This window comes from Tachysurus vachellii, chromosome 10 (genome assembly GCF_030014155.1).
Source record: "Tachysurus vachellii isolate PV-2020 chromosome 10, HZAU_Pvac_v1, whole genome shotgun sequence".
NCBI classification, from domain to species: domain Eukaryota; kingdom Metazoa; phylum Chordata; class Actinopteri; order Siluriformes; family Bagridae; genus Tachysurus; species Tachysurus vachellii.
The window spans coordinates 17,226,632-17,246,933 of NC_083469.1; the positions used below are offsets into that span (position 1 = coordinate 17,226,632).

Genomic DNA, 20,302 nt, shown 5'->3' on the forward strand with positions numbered 1-20,302 from the left:
TCATATGAAATATACAGAATGAAATATACAGAGTAAATGGACCCCATACATCTGGTGTCACCGTGTGGGAGACAAAATACACTGCAGCCTTTTCAATCATCAATAATCTATAGTAGATGTGAGATCCCTTATAACCACGTTTTCCTTTGCCATTAACAAGGACTCTCGTGCATTAACAATATCAGTAATGTGTTACATTAAAGTTCCATTAACTATCGTTACTTACTGCATTAGTTAACATTAACAAATAATAAAACTTCAAAATGAATAAGTCATGCTGTATTTATTGATTAATTGATTTGTTTAAATGTTAATGACACACACCAGCCCTGAGTAATGTTTATTCAGACCATGAACACAAATCAACGTAAATTAAAAGAATTACGGATTAAGGTTCATTAATAGGTTGGTTCATATTAGTCAGTGGAGGATTTTTACTCAATGCTAGGAATGAACAGCTAGATTATGATCATTTGGATTATTTTGTTAATTATTTAACACGCATCAAGTAATATTTAATATTTAATCAACTTTAATATTACTTCGGGGGAATTAGTGAAGTTGTTAGCCAATGCATTAAATAAAGCTCAAGCATTCCCACCACGTCTTCCCTCAGTTCCATGCTAGCACTGTGAAAGTTAATGAATTCAGAGAATGTTGGCTCAGTTTGAGTTGAGGGCTATCTGTTGAGAACAGCACTGCCAATGACCCCACTGCTTTAGCATGCTCTTATCAGAGAGAAGTGAAACAGAGCTAGTCTTATCTGTGTGTTTATACATACAAACTCACTCTCTGGCTTGCTTCTTGCTGCAGACGTGAGAGACAAGACATGTCAAGCTGACCACAAGCATCGCTCTGGCAATGTGAAGACGGCAGTGCTGCACCAACACACACTGAACGAGAGTTTCTCATGCGTGGTAAGTTCTTTAAAATAATATGTCCTGCTTTTGTGATTCAAGGTATATTTATTTAGGTTTAATGAACAGATTAGACTTAATAAATCCTATGGTATCAGTAACCACTTTTTGTTTGAGGTAATGGACCTTCAGGTCCTACATTTTTATTTCATGGGCATTTGATACCTGGTCTGCATGTAAATGAGGGTAGATTACAGCAAGAGAAATGGCATAAGCTGTTGAGGAGTTTATATATTTGCCTGGCAAATACAGTGTCCCTCTCTGTGACCAGTCAGCGTAGGTGTTATTATTCCATCTATGGCCTTTTGTTTGCACGCTAAAAGCAAAAAAAAAAAATAGTACTATCATTTAGTAGGATTATTTGCTTTTCCACTGCTGGCTGAAACAAAATAGATCATTCTGCTTAATGACACTGTTAATGTGAGTTAATACTACTTTCTTGTATATAATGCAGGCTAAAGTTAATGTTATTTTTAGTGTGGTTTCATGCCACATGGAACCTTTAAACCTATATCCATTTCTTTATCCTGAATCACTCATTTGGAAGTGTATTTATTTACATATTGTAGAATTTAAACATTACTACTGTTCATACATTTTATAGCAGCAATAGTACTTCCATTATGAGTGGAGAAAGCTTGGGGATGTGTGTGTTGGTCACGCTGTTGAGTCTGATGTTCCTGGAGTCAGCTCATGGTCAGCATATTGCAGAGGAGCCCTGCTCAGTCCAAATCCTTGTTCCAGGACTTAAAGGTGCACTACACTACACTGCAAAACATTGCTAAACACTAAAACACGACCAGCCCAGAAAATAGCTAGTTTTCTTTTTGTAGCATTATTCTATTATATAATTCTTCTTCAGGGATAATAAATAATGTGGATAATGTCTGTACCTTTGGGAAAACGTGTCAGCTAAATGATTTTAATGTAAATTGCTGTTTCAGGGTTGGAACAGGGTTAATGCAATATAATGATAAGAAAATATAATGGGTCCTTTTTCAAGTGAAATGTGTGTGTTACAGGGGAAATCGGGGAGAAGGGGGAGAAAGGGGTGCCTGGGAGACCTGGTAGAGTGGGGCCACCTGGAGAGACAGGTACTGTGTGACTGACTGCTAGTGAAAATGTAAAATGTATGCAAATCATTATATAACAGTACATATAAGATAATTACAGTTGGTGAAAGAACTTAAGTTCACAGGAGACACTGCAATTCGTCTGATGTAACATATGTACAAAAGTTTTTGCTGGCTTTCATGACATTTACGGAGTGCAGAATTGCAGAATGTTCAATGAGTTCAAATGTCATCGCACTGCAAAGGCTAGAATGTGGTAATGATGACAAGTGTTTACCACAGCTTTTAATGAAGATTAAGTGATTATTCAGTAAAAAAAGGTTGATGGTATTCATAGCTTTTGCATTAATCTAATCATAAACTTTTTTTTTGTATTTTGATGCTGAAAGTTTTTTGTTTTTCTTAATAGGACCTCCTGGACTTAAAGGACAAAAGGGTATCATGGGACGTTATGGAAAAATGGGTCCCCCTGGATTAAAAGGTGGAGTAGGCTAGCAAATTCAAATAGTGATTCGTTTTTGAACTTGGAAGGTCTTAATACAAATGCTAACAACCTGTTTATAGGTTTAAAAGGGGATATGGGAGAACCAGGCCCCAAAGGTGAAAATGGAGACCCAGGTGATATTTTAATTTTAAGCGTAGTTTAATTGTACAAATATTTAGACATTACATCAGTTTAGATAAATTTGTGATGTGGCATTTGGTTTGTTGCACCAGGGCTCCCCTGTGAGTGTGGTCCCTTGCGAAAGATGATTGGTGAAATGGATAATCAAGTGGCACAGTTAACAAGTGAACTGAAGTTTATTAAAAAAGGTATGTCCTTGTAATGAAAAAGAATGAATCCTATCTCTGAAATTATACAGGGCACACAGGCCATACTCCTATGTTAATGCTTTTTCTGCTTTAACGCTCAGCTGCATAAAAGTACTATGAATGAAAACAATGAAGAAAAAAAACTCCTATAAGCATCATGCTGTAACAGGAAAAGCTTTTTATTACTACGAAAGCCCGTCTTGTTATTATAAAAATAGCATGAAATCATTTTTTTTTTACTCTCAGCTGTGCCATATGTCAGAAACTATCAAATGGTAACCATTAAAGGAAAGAGTCAAAGGATTTGTTTTTATAATATTTCCCTCATAATAAGAGTTTTTTCTTTTAATAAAAGTCAGTTACATAAATGACTCGATACCAACAATATCCTGATCTCAGACTGATTAAAGAAAAATCAGTAACAGTTTTATATTTATGTGAACAACATATTTTTGTATGTACTGGCTGTTGAAGTGTGATTACAGAAATACCAGTGCTCACTTTTCAGCACTGCCCTCCCCTGCAGCTGTCGCTGGCATTAAAGAGATGGACGGTAAGGTGTACCTGCTGGTGAAGGAGGAGAAACGTTACAGAGATGCCGAGATCTACTGCCAGGGCAGGGGTGGGCACTTGGCCATGCCCAAAGATGCCAGTGCAAACAGGGCCATTGCTGGCTACATAACAGAAGCTGGCCTGAGCAGAGTGTACATTGGCATTAACGACCTGGAGCGTGAGGGCCATTTTGTGTATGTGGAGCACTCACCTATGAGCACCTTTACTAAGTGGCGGGAAGGAGAGCCTAATAATGCTTATGAAGATGAGGATTGTGTGGAGCTCGTTTCCTCAGGGGAGTGGGTTGATGTGGCCTGCTCTTTAACCATGTACTTTGTGTGTGAGTTTGACAAAGACCAGATTTGAGTAACTTCACCCTGGAGAGAAGGATTATATTAATGGGTTTTGAAGCCTTGCAGTGAAAGAGTATGATTTTTGAGATGATCCAGTTCTGATGTGTGAAAAAGGGTTTACCTCCTTATATTGTTTTTTCTTTTCTAGACTAATGGTGTAGACATTTTTCTGTAACATGTTTTCAAGACTTACATTTGACTTACATTTTGGAATTACATTTGTAAAAAATATATTGCTAATATTTTCCATTTGCTATGGACTTTATAGACTGCCCTTTATCATGTTTTACTATTCATTTGTATATATTAAGCTATAAATAAAACTATATCATTACAATTACAATTTTTGTTGATTTAGGGAGGAATAACGTAAAGGAAACTAAGCAGTACGTTACTGTACTGCCCTCTAGCGGCCATATGCGAGAACTGAATGAATTTTAGATTTTTTTTAGACATTTTTAGATTTTTTTTTATTAAAAAAACACACTATAAAACATATCACACTAAATATCCTACTGTCAAATATATTATTAAAGAAAAATGATTAAAGAGTGAATTTGTAACACATTTCTCTTATGTATTACATCAAAATTGTTTAAATTTAAATTGATGTTAAACAACAACCAACCCAATAAACAAAATATATACAGTGGGGTACAATATTCTATTTATAATGGGAAATAAATAAAAGGGTTTTAGTCATTTGAATTATTTTAAAACAAAGAAATGTCCATTATCTTTAATATTTGCATCTTAAATATCTGTACTGGGGACACCGTGGCTTAGTGGTTAGCACGTTTGCCTCACACCTCCGGGTTCGATTCCCGCCTCTGCCTTGTGTGTGTGGCGTTTGCATGTTCTCCCCGTGCCTCGGGGGTTTCCTTCGGGTACTCCGGTTTCCTCCCCTGGTCCAAAGACCTGCATGGTAGGTTGATTGGCATCTCTGGAAAATTGTCTGTAGTGTGGGAGTGTGTGAGTGAATAAGAGTGTGTGTGTGTGCCCTGCGATGGGTTGGCACTCCGTCCAGGGTGTATCCTGCCTTGATGCCCAATGACACCTGAGATAGGCACAGGCTCCCCGTGACCCGAGGTAGTTCGAATAAGCGGTAGAAAATGAATGAATGAATGAATGAATGAATGAATGAATATCTGTACTATTCTTAGATCCAAATTTAAATGCCTGTAAATGTGTGATATTGATCATGTTAACTGCTCTGTAACTGCACATCTAATTACTTTTATTAAAGCATGTGCTTAGACAACACTCTAATGGATTTGATATGAAATGGATCACATATTTTGCACCTGTGGATTTCAGGCCAACTCAAGTACACAGTGTCAGTAAAGCAACAAGGGCATGCACCAAATACAGAGAATCTCTCTATCTCTCTCTCTCTCTCACACACACACACACACACACACACACACACACACACACACAAACAGTTCCGAAAGTGTGTGGATTCAAAGTGTTCAAAAGGACTGTGCACGTGTGGCTCTCGGGGGTGCCACCTATATGCATTGCAAAACTTTTATTCTCCGTTAGCTCCACTCCGGCTTGGCTGTTTTCTTAACCAAGCACCTGTGCCTCGTAGCTTGGGCCCCATGTCTGCTGAGGCAGCCTGCTGAGTTAGATCATGGATCTTAAATCTTGCAGGCTGGGTTAGCAGAGGTGAAACAAGAGACAAGAGACTCTTTTCTCAACTCAGATTTCCAGACTTTGGCTCCGGGAGGTCGCTTTGCGATTTCTCCCGTCCAGAACAAGGAATTATTATTGTCTTCATCAGACTATGAGGAGCTCGATGTGGGTAATGATGAGCGGTATACCACTAAATTGGCGTTGGTGCTAGTGAAGGCAATTTCATGCCCTGTTATAAGCTCAGGTCCAAGGACTGGTTTATAATTCTGGTTCACTTTCCGGGGCGTACCAGTGTACCACTGCCAGGTTCTCCCTTTTGGCCTAGTTTTATCGCTCATTCTCACAAAGTGCATGGAGGCAGCTCTGGCATCATTGCACTCCAGGGCATCCATGTACTAAATTATTCAGATGACTGGCTCATCCTGGCTCAGTCGAGGGATGTGGCAGCCAGGCATTGAGATGCAGTATTTGCCAATATGAGGTCCCTAGGCCTCAAGCTTAACCCAGGGAAGTGTGTTCTCTAAGAACCACCTTCTTGGGGTAGTTTGGGATACAGCCCCATCCATGGCATTTGGGAGGGTGCCTGTCTCTCATCGCACACAGTTTGGGAGTTGGGGGTCTTGGGGCTACCACTGAAACTCAGGGGTTACCATTGCTGGTCCCCTACATCAATCATTAGGGTGGTCTGTGTATGTGCCCACTATTCAGGTTTGCAAACCAGATTTTGCCCTATTTAGAGAGCGTATTTCTCTTGTTAAACATGATTTACACTACAGATAGCATAATCGGGAAGCAGGTATTACCATAGGTGGTGAAATGCATATGGCATAATGCATATCTTTGACTCAGCAGAAATGGCTTTGTTCGCATTAGAGGAGTCGACCCACTATCCCCTGTGGGTTTCTCTTTCCTCAGATCTTTGGGGCTGGATGCCAAGACCAGGTCCATCTGCGTCTGGCTTGCAGACCTATATTTCCCTTCTCTACTGAGCTTCTCCAGAGAATCCCATCAGGATGAACCTCCTCTCTCAGGCACAGAGGGTGATTTTCCACCCCTGCTTCGAGATTTAGAGCCTCTTGGCCAGGTCAAGGAGTTTCTGACCCTGGAATTGGCTGTGCTATTAGTCTTGGCCTCCATAAGAATGTTAGGAGTTCTGCAGGTTCTGTCAGTCACCCCCTTCTGTCTAGGGTCTGTTCCTGGCAAATTCAAGCTCACCCTGGATCTCAGGATGAGTACAGTCCCAAAAAAACCCATTATGGCTGGTCATCTGGTCTTTCTGCGGGCCTTCTGCACTCTCCCCCACGAGCTGTCGAAGCAGAAGAGACTGCACCTGCTATGCCCAGTTCAAGGTTCTCTGCACTTACGATGATTGGTCGAGCATGTGAGAAGTCCTCTTCCTTTTTCGTCTGCTTTGGTGGCCTCAACAAATGCAATCTGGTCTCTAAGCAGTGCATTGTGCTGGGAAGTGGGAGCCATCTTCTAGGCCTATGAGATGTGTTGTGTGGCTTCGACAATAGGGATTAGGGCTCACACCACTAAATGTATTGCCATGTCCAGCATTCTGGCTAGGGTCATTTTTGTCCAGGATATTTGTGCTATGGTGAATTGGTCCTCTCCAAATGACACAGTGTCTCATTCCCTTCTCAGGGAACCATAATGTAACTCAGCAAACTCATAACCTAGTGTAATTTTCCAGTTTAACTTCTATAATCCCTAATCACATAATTCATTGTCAGACATTACAGTTTAATATTTTGGCTATAAACGAAGATTACAATGGTTATAGATAATAATGGTTATAGCTTCCCAGTGCTTCCCAAAGCTCTCAGTGAATCTAAAATTTACAGCTAAATTGGCTGTATAGCACTACAGGCCTATGAATTCAGAGCTGCAGATTGCTTCCTTTTCAGGGCACCAAAAAACCCAAAACAAAATAGTTTACTTCTTTGAAATCTGAAGGCTGCAGGTGTGTAATAGACTGGATGCTTCAAAAATGAACATGGTTTGATGGCTTCCTTGTATAAAAGCACCTGTTTAACTATTAATTAACAGGCTTAGTAAGAGTTTAGGAGCAAGAAAAGCATCAGACTGATCCAAAAACCAGTCCTTCTAGACTGGAAATGATGATACCTGCTCTAGAAGAATCTCTGGAGTTACATTAGGTTGATTTCTGACATCTAACAGCTATTAAAAAATGTCTTACAATTAGCACTTGCAAAAAAGCCAAATAGTGGCTGCACAAGTTGCAGGTGCAGTGTTACATGTTTCTGAGGTGGGCTGGGAAGGAGGAGATGGGAGGCAGGCTTGGGACATCTCAAACAGTTTTTTTTCTTTTTTTCTTTATTTTTACTCTCAGTTTTCAGTGCTTTTATTTTCCATTTACACACAACGCTGTACTGCTCATCTCACACACTGGAAATAAAATAAAATATTATTTATTTATTTATTTATTTAAAAGAAATTTCATGCGTTTCCTGCCAGTTAGACTCTCCACCCACAGCTGATGCTTGACCACTGCCACCTGCATCAACCACAAAAACTGGAAAACCAAGAAATATAACTTGGTGAAAAGTCAACTTTCATCATATGAATTTCGTAAAACCAACAAATGCATTCAACCCACATGTCAACTGTCAGCTGCTAAATATATTGGAAGAGCCATAATAATTTGGGCAATCATCACGTGGATATATATTAAAAGGCCATGCTATAGTGCAAACACTCCTGGAGATACTCCAGGATTATAATGTCTCTATACATAATGATACAAGAATGGTTTAATAAACACTAGAATTGAGTCATGTTCCTTCCATTGCCTCCTCAATCACCAGATTTAAACATCACTGATCCTAAAGTTGAATTCAAACTGCAAAGAAGAGATCGCTTTAATTCATCCCTGGATGTTAATGGTTACCTTTTTATTATTATACTAACAGTATTAACATATTATTTTATATTAATATATTGCTTTATGTATATTTTCTCCATCACCTGTAGTTGCATCTTGTAACTTATTATGCTATTCTACAATGTGCAAGTAATCTTAGGCCTTGATCAAATCTTTATTTGAATAATTAATACCACATCCTAGAAACACCTATGTTTATGTCACAGTTAATTATGCATTTAATTAAATCGGAGTTAGCTAGAAATTAATTACACGTGCTTAAATTTGACATAGCTGTGGTGTGAAAGTCTACTTGATTATCAAAATTCTAGTTTGCAGTTTGCAAAATTGCAAAATGAAACTTTTATTAAAAACCTTTTAATGTGGTTTAAAAATGTACTGTATAGAGAGGAGACTATTATATTAGCACATCTTGTGTGGTTTCAAACTTACACAGTTTTTTCTGCTCGGCTGGTTTTCAGTGGAACAGCTTAAGTCTGCAAACTGGACATGGCTAATTTACACTGTGGTTACCGAAAAGGATATCCTTACAGGACACTGGCTTCTACTTTCTCCTACATTCTGTGTTACCTTTAGACAGGACTGGACTTAAGTGAGTTTTTTTCAAAATCAGTCTACTGCCTACTATATGAGTGCACTAGTATATTTGTCAATGTGTGACTTTAGGGAATCTCATGGCCTACTACTACTACTGCTACAACACACACACACACTAAATAGTCCACCTTGTTCACATTCATTACACCTGTGAATGTAGTTCACATGATCTCATTCACTGATGATGATGATGTATGAGAGACTGGGGCTCAAAAATATGTTTCACTCTGAGTAAGAACCTTAAACAACTATCACTGATCATCTGCATGAATCTAGACTCTGCTTCAGCCTTAGCCTTGTTTCTTCATACTACTGTTGTTGTGCTTGGTTTCACAAATGATCCTGCATTTGTTAACAGCAAATATTGCAATGTGGCAGGCAAAAAAATTAAACTTTGTGCTGTTTTTTAATGTGTGAAATACTATCAGGCTTTTTAAGTGTGAAATACTATCAGGCTTAGCCATGCTAGCTCAGTTATACCAGCTGCACCTAGGTACTGTATAACCTTTAGTAAAGCTTGTAAAGTAAAATCAACGTAAAATCAACAAGGTTAGATGTTCAAATAGTTCTAATGATCTTTATCTCCTGTAAAACCAATTACCCATCATAAACACTTATCTGCTAAACCCAGGAGTTTATAACTTCTCTCAAATTCTTTTTAACAGCAGTTGGCATATGCAACAAAAATACCACGAAGAAAGAAATATAAACTTGTGATTATATTACAAACTGGTGCAAGGGGCTCAATAATGCTCTGCTAAACTTAAAAAATAACTTGAAAACAAAAAAAAAAAGGTATTACTATATTATTGGTAACTTTCTGTGTTCTTTTAAAATTGCATCAGCTTATTAGAGGAAAGGCACTGTATATGATTTCCAGTGGAAAACTCATAGCTGTAGTATTTCAGGGTCTTTCAGAGAAATGCTGCTTAAAAAAAGATCATTTTTGTGCCAGTGTTGTAAACATAACTAACAGATTTCAGCGTCAGATAGCCATAACAGTGTTGCAATATGATTTGGTCTGTCAGAGCACTATTATAAGAAGATTCATAGCTTGCATTTGTAAATGGCTCTCTTTCTCAGATCAATACACTCCTGTAAATGAATTACGATGTTGTGTGTGACCACTGCAGAGCTTGACTGACTTCATACCTATAAGAGTAGCGCTGAAAAAAGGCAAACAAGTCTATTGACAACGCTGTGTAGCCTCGAGTGGAATAATTGTCGTCTGTTTATAATAGTGCACATAATGAAAGTGGTCTGTAATGTTGTTTATCGTCTGTTTATCACATAATGAAATGTGGTCTGCGACGGTGTTTATCACCTGTTGTTCTCTTAGGGAAAAGTTGTAAATGCAAATTGGTTTTCTAGGTACCTTTAGTCTTTCATGCTTCAGAGTATTTTTATGATTTTTCCACCTAAATTTATGTGGCCAGAATTAACGGTGCATGGAATAATTCTCTCTGTAATTATGATTGATTCTGCATGAAGGTTCAGTCTTACTCTTGGTCACCTTTTATGTTTTTTATGGCTGCTTAATGCCTGAACCACAAATAAGAAAGCTTGCCCATTAGAGCTTCAAAATGGCAGAAATATGTCAAATCTCTAAATGAATGACAGCTCAATATGTCCAACGGACGCTCAGCAGGGAGCTGTTCATTTTGTCTCCATCACAGATTTGACCTGTGGTTCACAGCAAAATAATTGTCCTGGCACACTGGAGGAAACACATTAATGAGCCGTGCACCATCAAGTGAGTTTTAATTTCAGTGTCCTCCCTGTTGGAATGTTTTAATGGCAAACCCTAAGGCAAAAGTGAATGCGTAGCTCTTTTGGTAAACTCTAAGTCAGAACATCATTTGCTGTTTTCATTCTTGCACTGAGCACATAATTATTCACATTATTCAATATCAAAGGATCTTTTTTAAATAATACAAATTCTAAAGTGTTCTTTCTGAATTCAGAATCTGATCAGTTTACTAGAGTGTGTTTACCAGTTGAGATATTCATCCAGCTCAGATATTCCCAAAATCCACACTCACCAGCTCATTAAATGTACTCACTGTTGTAGTCAGTAGAGAAATTTCAGCTTCATGCTGCAGCTGTGACACAGGTGGGATTTATTAAACATATTTATTATCACATGAGGATTTGAAAGGGACCTGTACTGTACGTGGGATTACAGAACTAGGAATCCTCTTGGACATTGTGCATGCTACAGTATATGCATTCTGTTACATAGAACACCAAACCTAAAGAACAAGCAGAAGTACACATCTACAGTATAGAAGCTGACAGATTCCTCTGTGTGTCTTGTTTCCCAAACAAAGACATAATCAGAGACCTCAGTGATGCATAAGAGATTTCAATTTAAGGAGAATATTTATACAAATGTATATGATATATAAGCTACAGATCTTTCCATTTCCATTAAGTAAGGGTTTCTCTATCCTGGTTTTGGAGTATTACTGCATTGTACATACTGTTATTTTTCTTGCTTCATATTCAGTTTCATGCTAATTAACATGTTAATGAACTGGGTGAGTTAGAGAAGGGAAAACACTAAAATGTGACAGGAAGTGATACACCAGAACTTAACTAACGTCTTAAGTATAACATATAGAAATCTTGCACTTAAAAATATTGTGACATGCTGGATTACCGGGATTGACACAGTGCATGAACAGATTAAAGTTTTTTGAGGGAGGGAAAGTCAATTATAATGTTTCCTGTCTGCTGCACTCCCATTTATGAAGGTGATGATGCCTGAAGAGGTTACTGAAAGCAGCGATCAATTCAATTCAATTCAATTCACTGTTATTTACATAACATTTAAACAATCGATTGTCACAAAGCTGCTTTATAGAAATCAAGTGGCAAAGGAAAAACTTCCTTAGACGCCACAAGGAAGAAAACATGAAAGGAACTATGGAAGTGGATAAAATCTCCAATATTAATGGAAAGATATTTAGTTAAGGAGAAAAATAATCCAGAAGTATGAAATCATCTCCAAACGTTTTAGAGATCTAGCTCAGATCATACTTAGTAAAATGTACTCTCACCATACTACTACCTAACCTACAATGCACCCAACATTCTTTTACCCTTTTACTTAGACAGAAAGAAAAAGCATGCATGGACAAGATTTCTGTTCTTTGCAGTTCAAGCGTATGGAGCATCAGTTAGATGAAAGACATATTACTCTTCCAGAATCTCAATAACATCTCCAATCAGTCCAATCCGTGGCAGTAGGACTTGCAGTCAGGGAGATTCCCTTCATCAATCACTGTCTCTAGGAGGCATTGAGTTCCTCTCAGCTCCATCTCGATCCAGCAGTCCCAAAGCTCCAAGCATGCTCCACTTGATCAAGTGCAACCAGCTTTTCGGGCTGAGCACTCTCGTCAAGGGAGCACACTGAAACCCTCCTTCACTCCTACACAATGAGGATAAATTGGTTTGTGATAGAGTTGTGGGTGTAAGTATGCACTTGGCGCTTTAGGACAGTCCGCACTAAGATAAGACCTCACAAATAGGAGTCGGAGAAATAGTGCTCCCTCAGCAGTGTGTGGTTTGGGACTGCTTCATAGAACAGTGTGTGACATCTGTTTATTCTAAGCATGAAAAATGAAGGCATTGTGTTTGCCATTTGATGCGGTGGCGAGAAAGCTCTTGTGGTTGCTCCATAGGTGTTGCTTTCTAATAGACTTCTCATGCATCATCAATTTGATTGAGAAGAGGAAATAATTTGGAGAAAGTGGCAAATTATCTTTGGTAGAATGAAGATAGAAGAGCCATCAAAGTCTCATTAAACTGTCATTAAGGCGCAAATGTTTGGCTGCATTATCTCTCTAAATTTACCTGTATTCATTCAGAATAGAAAAGATCTATTCACAGTTTAATGAACTGCAATTCAGTCCTTTTGAATCTGAACTGATATTCTGTGTAATTTAAAACATATTTTCTTTACGAATGAGTGGGTTGCATTGCCACCACCCAGCTCTTAGTTTGATCCTGACCTTGAGCTACTGTTTGTGTGTTCTTCCTCATGTTAATGTGGGATTCCTCTGTATTTTCTGGTTCCTTTCCCAAAAATACAAACAAACTTGCTGAGAGGTGGGTTGGCTATGCAAAATTGTCCCTAGGGGTGTGTCTGTGTGTGTGTGTGTGTTTGTGTGTGTGTGTGTGTGTGCGTGCATAACCCTGAGATGGAGTTGTGTTCCATTCATGGTGTAATACTGGGAAAGGATCCCTCATCACTTCTATGCAGAAGGCATTAGTCTACTCTTCTGTCGACCCTTTATGTAATTGCATTATTCCCTGATACATTTAATTACAATGCAATTCCTAGAGCAAGCATTTTCAGTCACAGTGTTTGACAGTGTTTCTGACTGCATTCTCATGCACGGCATAGTAAAGTTTATATCTTAGACACTGAGAAATGCACTCACATTAAGATGTGTAAAATATTCATACACTATGACACTCTAATCCAGGTTTACAGTGCACCTTTCATAAATCAACATTGCTCTGGCAACCACCAGAGGGAGACAGCATCTCAACCTTTGCTTCTCCTGTTTGCCCCTACCAAATAACACCTTACATGCATTTCTCTCTTTCTCCAGCCCCTTACATCATCCAATGATGTCATGTTCTACATATATTCTACAGTGCTGTTATAAACAGTGTGCCACCTAGCTGTTATATTGCTAAAATATTTGCTTGCTTCTTAGTATCAAGAATGTGGGGATGTGGTAGCTCAGTGGTTAAGGTGTTCAACTACTGATTGGAAGGTCATTGGTTCGAATCCAAGGTCCACCAAGCTACCTTAACCCTCAATTGCTCAGGTGTATAAAATGAAATAAAAAAAATGTAAGTCACTCTGGATAAGAGTGTCTGCTAAATGCTGTAAATGTAAGAATGCAGTGCTTTTGAAATATATGGATTCAGTTATTTGACTGTACTTACTGTACGTTTTTCAGTGGTACTGGTTGAATGACTGGGTGAAGGTGAAGGTGGCATTGGGGAAGCAGATGAAAGCAGTAGCATTGTGTGTGTGTTATTTCATTGCCATTAGAAATGTTGAATGATTGAACTAATGGAACTTGAACTAGAGGGGAAAGTAAAGTGCAATCATATTAAATGGAGCTTTCTCTGACACATATTCATGACGTCCGCTCTCGTTATATAGGCCAAGCCAATTTAGTATTACTGAAAGCTATAGCATTTCTAGTGCCTATGTCCTGCCTTTTTCAGACTGTTCAACAGAAGCCTCCTGTGTTTGTGGAGCCTCCTGGGTTGGGTGGGTTGGTGGTGATGCTCATCTGGGTGCCTCCTGCCAGGCTGGGGTGGTTAAGCGGAGGGAATTGCTCAGTGCTACAGCAGGAGCTTCCTGGGTCTCAGAGCTACTGTCACCTGCATCACTCCCACACATTTACATTTAAATTTACAGCATTTGGCACACACCCTTATCCAGAGCGACGTACTGTACATAAGTGCTTAAATCTCTAGCATTGAATCATTAATGCTGGCTCACTAGGTTACATACTTAAGATACCATGAGTTTAAAACATTTTTTCAGAGTTACAATGAAAAAGTGTCAAAGGTTGTTTTTTTTTTTTTTTTTTTTTTTTAAATGCAAAAGATAGGGAAAGAAGTGCTAGTTGAAGTGTTTCCTGAATAAGTAGGTCTTCAACCGCCGCTTGAAAATAGCCAGTGACTCAGCTGTCTGGACCTCTAGGGGAAGTTCGTTCCACCACCTTGGTGCCAGTACAGAGAAGAGTCTTGTAGTATACTTGCCTCTTACCCTGAGAGATGGTGAAACCAGTCGAGCAGTGCTGGTAGATCGGAGGGCTTTGAGGTAAGACGGACCTGGTCCATTTTTGGCTTTGTAGGCCAGCATCAGTGTTTTGAATATGATGCGTGCAGCTACCGGAAGCCAGTGGAGGGATCGCAGCAGCGGGGTGGTATGCGAGAACTTTGGCAGGTTGAAAACAAGCCGTGCAGCTGCATTTTGGATCATTTGCACAGGGCGGATTGCGTTCATAGGTAGACCTGCCAGCAGTGTGTTGCAGTAATCCAGTCTAGAAATGACAAGAGACTGAACAAGTACCTGAGCAGCCTAATCCTGATCCTGATGGAAAAAAGAAATGCAGAACTGAACAATTTAAAGTGTGAAAAGATTTGGATATAATGATGTTTTCTTAAAATTAAAAAATACTGTGATTATAAGAACCACTTATAAATATCTTTAAAGTTTGTGGCATGGTGGCTTCTTTTGGTTTCTCATTATCCAGGACTTGTTCCTGGGCTTCTGTGGTTTCAGGTGGGTTTTCTTTAGACACTATAATTTGCTACTGTCAGGAACCAAATTCCTTATAAGGACATTGTCCTTGTTGTTCACAAAGATCTTTTCCATGTGAAGACATTTGGGTGTTCAAAACATGCAAAAGCTATTTGGAAAACCTTTTTCTTTTTTCTTCTTTTTTTCTGTTTTTTATCTTTTCTTTTCTTTTTAAAAAGAAAGTACAGCTTTAATTTGAAAATTTAATGACTATGCCAACAGAACAATGTGTGCATGTCTAAGAGTGTGTGTGGGTTTAATTGTACTGTACTGTATGTGTGCATGCATATGTGTGTTGGTGTGTGTGTCAGCATCGATCCAGTTTATGGTGTATTCCAGTGCTGTCTTCATGAAGGTGATGACTAAAATTGGTGTAATTTTTGGTACCAAATAACATTGTTTAGTTGTGTTTAAATAGTGATGAAGTGGGAAAACACCATTAGTGCTTTCTGGTAACAGAAATCCCTTTATGATTGCTTAACTATTGCCAAGTTGGCATCCTATGTGTAAATTCTGTTGCATCATCCAGGCTGCTGAGAGTGCCCCTGCAGCTGAAGAAGATCGACTGATGCTCTGTCAGTCTGAGCCTCTCAGTGATTAGACAGTTTTGACAGGAACACACATGATGCCTACAGGGCTCAAACCATATTCACCCTACAACTTCATAGTCTAAATAACTTGTGTCTAACATGTGTGGGCTGTAGTTTCATTCAAGATATTGCTCCTTTCAAATAAATCCTTAATTGATCAATATTGAGAATCAATAATTTAATCAATAAAAATCACCAATATCACTGTATCTGTTTACCGCTTTGCTTTATTCACATGTGAAAATTTTCCTCTCTACACCTGCAAGTATTGGATTAAAGCAATTGCTAGAGCCTTGTTTTTTTTCTTGTTTGTTCAGTCAGGAAGTGTTTGATGAACTTTTGTTGAACTTAGATAAGCCCGATATTTCTGTTGAATTATCTGTTAGACTGTTGTTTTATTTCTTTCTTGCCCACCAGTGCAGAGGGAACCAAATATTCAGCTATTCCCCAGACCCTGTGTTAGTGGGTTTGCAAACTCCACAGCCTGGAGTGCATTCTAGTGGAAGCCGAAGATCAGTGAAGTGCCCCAGAGCAGCCTCTCTATGGAGTCAACTAACAGCAGCTGAGCTACAGAAAAAATAATACATTAAGTCTTCTCTTCCCCTCGCTCGGGACAAAAACAGCTCACCTTGCTACCTATGGTGGATATGCGCTGCCAGCTGGAGGGAAATTGGCTTTTGTGGGAACATTAATGCAGACATGCATCCTGCTGTCAAAGCATCATTCTCCCAATAACTTCTCTCCCTACTGAGCTCTCTCTCACTTTCTCCGTTCACGTCCCCTAGTCTTTTCCTTTTCATTAATAACCTTCCACTGTCTGCCTACGAATAAGTTATTCACTGTAACCGCCTCCCCTTTTAAGCCTGTTTTGACTCCCATTGTTTGATCTGCTATGATAAATAAGAAAACTAGGCGAATGCAGTTAGAAATTCATGGCTGTTCTTTTTTCATTAATAAATGATCAGTTTGCTGAACCCTCTAGTGATTGATAGCTTGTGCACAGGAAGTATTGAAACCAGACAAATTCAATACAACATAAGTCACTGGGAAGCCACAAAGAATTTCAACATGTGAAATATTGAGGTCAATAGAAAATATAACGAAAGAAGAAAGAGGGATAACTAGAGTAAGTTGCAAAAAGAAAAAGGCTTTTTGAATTAGAGCTGGACAAACAGTGGCATAGTACCTCTAATTAAAAGTTGTGGACTTTGGTTTGAAGTTGATCTGGTTGATTTGCTGGTTACCTGATGTCAATGCAAACTTCCACTTCAATTCCAGACTACATAAAGCCAAACAGAAGATATGTGGGTGAAAACTTTTTACTGCATTGTGTGTTTGTGTGTGTGCTTGTGTGTGTGTGTGTGTGTGTGTGTGTGCGTTTGTGTTTTTCTGACAGTTCATATTTTCCCCATAAACCTCTTTACTTGCTACTAAGTAATAAAATGAATATGATCAATTCATACAAAAGTATGTGTGTGTGTGTGTGTGTGTGTGTGTGTGTGTGTGTGTGTGAGAGAGAGAGAGAGAGAGAGAGAGAGAGAGAGAGAGAGAGAGAGAGAGAGAGAGAGAGAGAGAGAGAGAGAGCTTACATGTGTCAGGGGCACGTAGTGGAGATTACAGTCAGTTAATTGATATTGATTCCATTCTTTGATAGTACACTGACTGATATTTTAAAAAAAAATGGAATAGAGTAATATGACATGAAATGCATTTAGTCATCTTCAGAGATGACTTTAAACTCATACAGTTGAAGGAGAATCTAGAGTCTAACTCAGTAAAACTGGATATCAGTAGGGAATACACACTGCACACAGATTCACACATTCATTCACACCTAGGGACAATTTAGAGTACTGGTATGTTTTGAGAGTTGGGAGGAAACCAGAAACAGACATGTAAAGGAGAGATCATAGGAAACTCCACACAGACAGTAAGCTGAGTTCAGGATTGAACTTGGTGCTTGGAGCTGTGAGGCAGCAATGCTACAATTCCATACAGAGACAATGAACAAGAAACAAAGGAAAATACAAAACATTCAGATTAAAATACAAATAAATGTAAATAATTGATTCATTAATCTTCAGTAGCTACTTTATGCTGGTCAGGTGGTTTGGTGAATCTGAAAATCCTGGAATTGTGGAAATCACATACTCATCCAAGCATGGGGCAATTTTAGAGTTCCCAATCCACCAACCTGTGTGTTTTCTGGAGGTGGAATGAATCTGGATAACCCAGAGCAAAGCTACACAGTCAACTAGAGAACAGGAAACACACACACACACACACACACACACACACACACACACACACACACACACACACACACAAAGTATTTAAATGCAAATTAAAATACAATGATAAATATTTACTAAAAAACAACAATGAGCAAGAAAGAGCAAATACACTATTTAAGGATAAAATGAAAAATTAAATTTAAGGATTCGTACAAAACTGAAAACTTCAGTTCTGTCTTCTTTTAATAATCTGACCAAAGTGTTGTGAACAGGATACAAAATGATTCTGGAAAAGATTTTTGGCCTTCTAAGACACCCTAATTTTAAATAAGCTCCTACATCAGGAATAAAACAAGGTTTAACCAAGATCGCATATTTATGCACTATTTGACTGTATTTTAGAATATAAATAGTGTGAATAGTGAGTTCACACTGAAAATTCATTTATTCACACTTATTTATGTGTTGTTACATTATGCGCATTTGATGTCATTTGCCATCGACGGGAAAATGGCTTATATTTCAGATTAGTCAAAATTGTTAGTGCTCAATTTATGAAGCTACTAGTATTCTACAGTTCATACACTAGACACTGGATGTAGCTATACTGTATTTACTGGCATAGAAATTGTTGTGGTTTTGTGGAAATCAAATAACGTATATTGAAATCATTATATAAATAGCAAAGAAGGCTGAAATGAAACTTACAAAATGACAAAAATAAAGCTGTATAAGTTTAATCAACAGGAATAACAATTATGTGAAACACTAAATTCATTAGATTTTTATGTATGCTCTTTGATAACATGACATAACAATGAAATATTTTTTTCTAGTAAATACTCCTTCCTGTGTTTTGTTCTGTTTGACAACACTAATGACATAGAGGAAATTCATAAGCATTTCTTTGCATCACCTAGCTCAAATCCTATGAGGTCATTCAGTGTGTAATTGCAGCCGCGTCAAACCCACCATCATTTCACGCATAAGAGTGGAGCCAGCAGTCCTGGTGATGGAGTCGAATTTCCCTCAACCACCCTGAGCTCACATTAGTACCGGCAGGGATGTCTGCAGTAATAAAAGCGCTCCTTTCTGAACTCCAGCTCGTCCTCTGGACACATGATCATCCCATGTGGCAATGCATTCTCATAATGCCCTTACTAATGGCACAAAGTGAAAGAAAAAAACACGAAGCAGAGGCCTGTTGTTAAGTACAGCAGTTGCTGCAGAGGGGTAATAAAGTGTGCCATGTTTGTGAGTGCTGTTGACGTTACCAGTAGCAGGAGGAGTGCATCTCTTGGCAGCCTATCATTAGAAGAGATTGTCTTACCTTTGAATGTCAGGAGCAGTAAAGAATTTAGTTTGCATTTCAAGAAAAAACATGTCTATTGCATGAACTAAAATGCACTTTCAGAAATAAAGGTACCAACAAATACTTGTATTGTAGCTGTACTGTACATATTCAAGCATGGATGCATGTTTTATATCATTACTTAGGGGTTGCTATACTATTAACAGCTCCACCTGCATTTTATGTAAATATAATAAATTATCTTTTGACAAAAGGACATTTTGTCAATTCAGTCTTTTCACAAGTGAAACAAAACAATTCAATGCTATCTACTTAAAACATTAATTCAGTCAATCATATTATTTAACTTTTTATTTTGTTATTATTATTATTTAAGTTTTTAACCCTCCTGATACAGATTCTTACTTTGTCTTATTTTATTTTGAAACTGAAATCCTAGACTTTCAAAAAATGTAACATGGCATGAACATTGACTTTCAAATGAACTTCACAGAGCATCATCAGGGAAACAAATGTTTCAATAGCCACTCTCCTTGTTTAGGTTCTACACAAATAATCAGTTTGACAGGGGCATTGATCACATTTACCTCTGCTTGAAAAAGAAGGTGAGATAGCATAGAATGGCAGAATCCGCAGAGCCAAACGTAACTGTGATTAATTATCCACCTCAGAGGACAACGACATCTGAGCCAAAGACAAAAGGAAGGAAACAGTCAGAGCAAATGAGGTTGGAGAGGATTTCAAACATGGATCTACTTATAGATCAGGCGAGGAGGGTAAACACTGCACATTCTTATGCGTGCGTTATAAAAAATGAAAGCCAAGGTGTTTGAATGAAATTAAAGGGACTATTATTATGTTTTATATTTTTAAACCCATCCTTATTATGCCATGCAAAAAGCCATAGATACAGGTTGTCTAGCCAACAACAGACTTGTAGGATCCTAGTGAGCATCAAACCGATGCTTTGTCCTC

The 20,302-nt window shown here is 38.4% G+C and overlaps 1 protein-coding gene across 2 annotated transcripts; it reads left to right on the forward strand.

Moving 5' to 3' along the window:
• The first annotated feature begins 759 nt into the window (after positions 1-759).
• colec11 (collectin sub-family member 11) lies at positions 760-4,045 on the forward strand. 2 transcript variants are annotated; one of them, XM_060880244.1, is made up of 7 exons: positions 760-917; positions 1,522-1,670; positions 1,940-2,011; positions 2,400-2,471; positions 2,555-2,608; positions 2,708-2,803; positions 3,312-4,045. In XM_060880244.1, the coding sequence occupies exons 2-7, from the start codon at positions 1,541-1,543 to the stop codon at positions 3,719-3,721; spliced, it is 834 nt and encodes a 277-aa protein (XP_060736227.1). In that variant the 5' UTR covers positions 760-917; positions 1,522-1,540; the 3' UTR covers positions 3,722-4,045. The 2 variants fall into 2 exon arrangements, with proteins under 2 accessions (XP_060736227.1, XP_060736229.1); XM_060880246.1 differs by having other exon boundaries at positions 3,330-4,045.
• Positions 4,046-20,302: the final 16,257 nt, after the last annotated feature.

Excerpts from the sequence above, each read along its gene's own strand:
- colec11 (XM_060880244.1), top strand. The coding sequence starts at position 1,541 with ATGAGTGGAGAAAGCTTGGGGATGTGTGTGTTGGTCACGCTGTTGAGT. Across the intron at positions 1,671-1,939 it reads CCTTGTTCCAGGACTTAAAG|GGGAAATCGGGGAGAAGGGG; the intron begins GTGCACTACACT and ends TGTGTGTTACAG. Across the intron at positions 2,609-2,707 it reads AGGTGAAAATGGAGACCCAG|GGCTCCCCTGTGAGTGTGGT; the intron begins GTGATATTTTAA and ends TTGTTGCACCAG.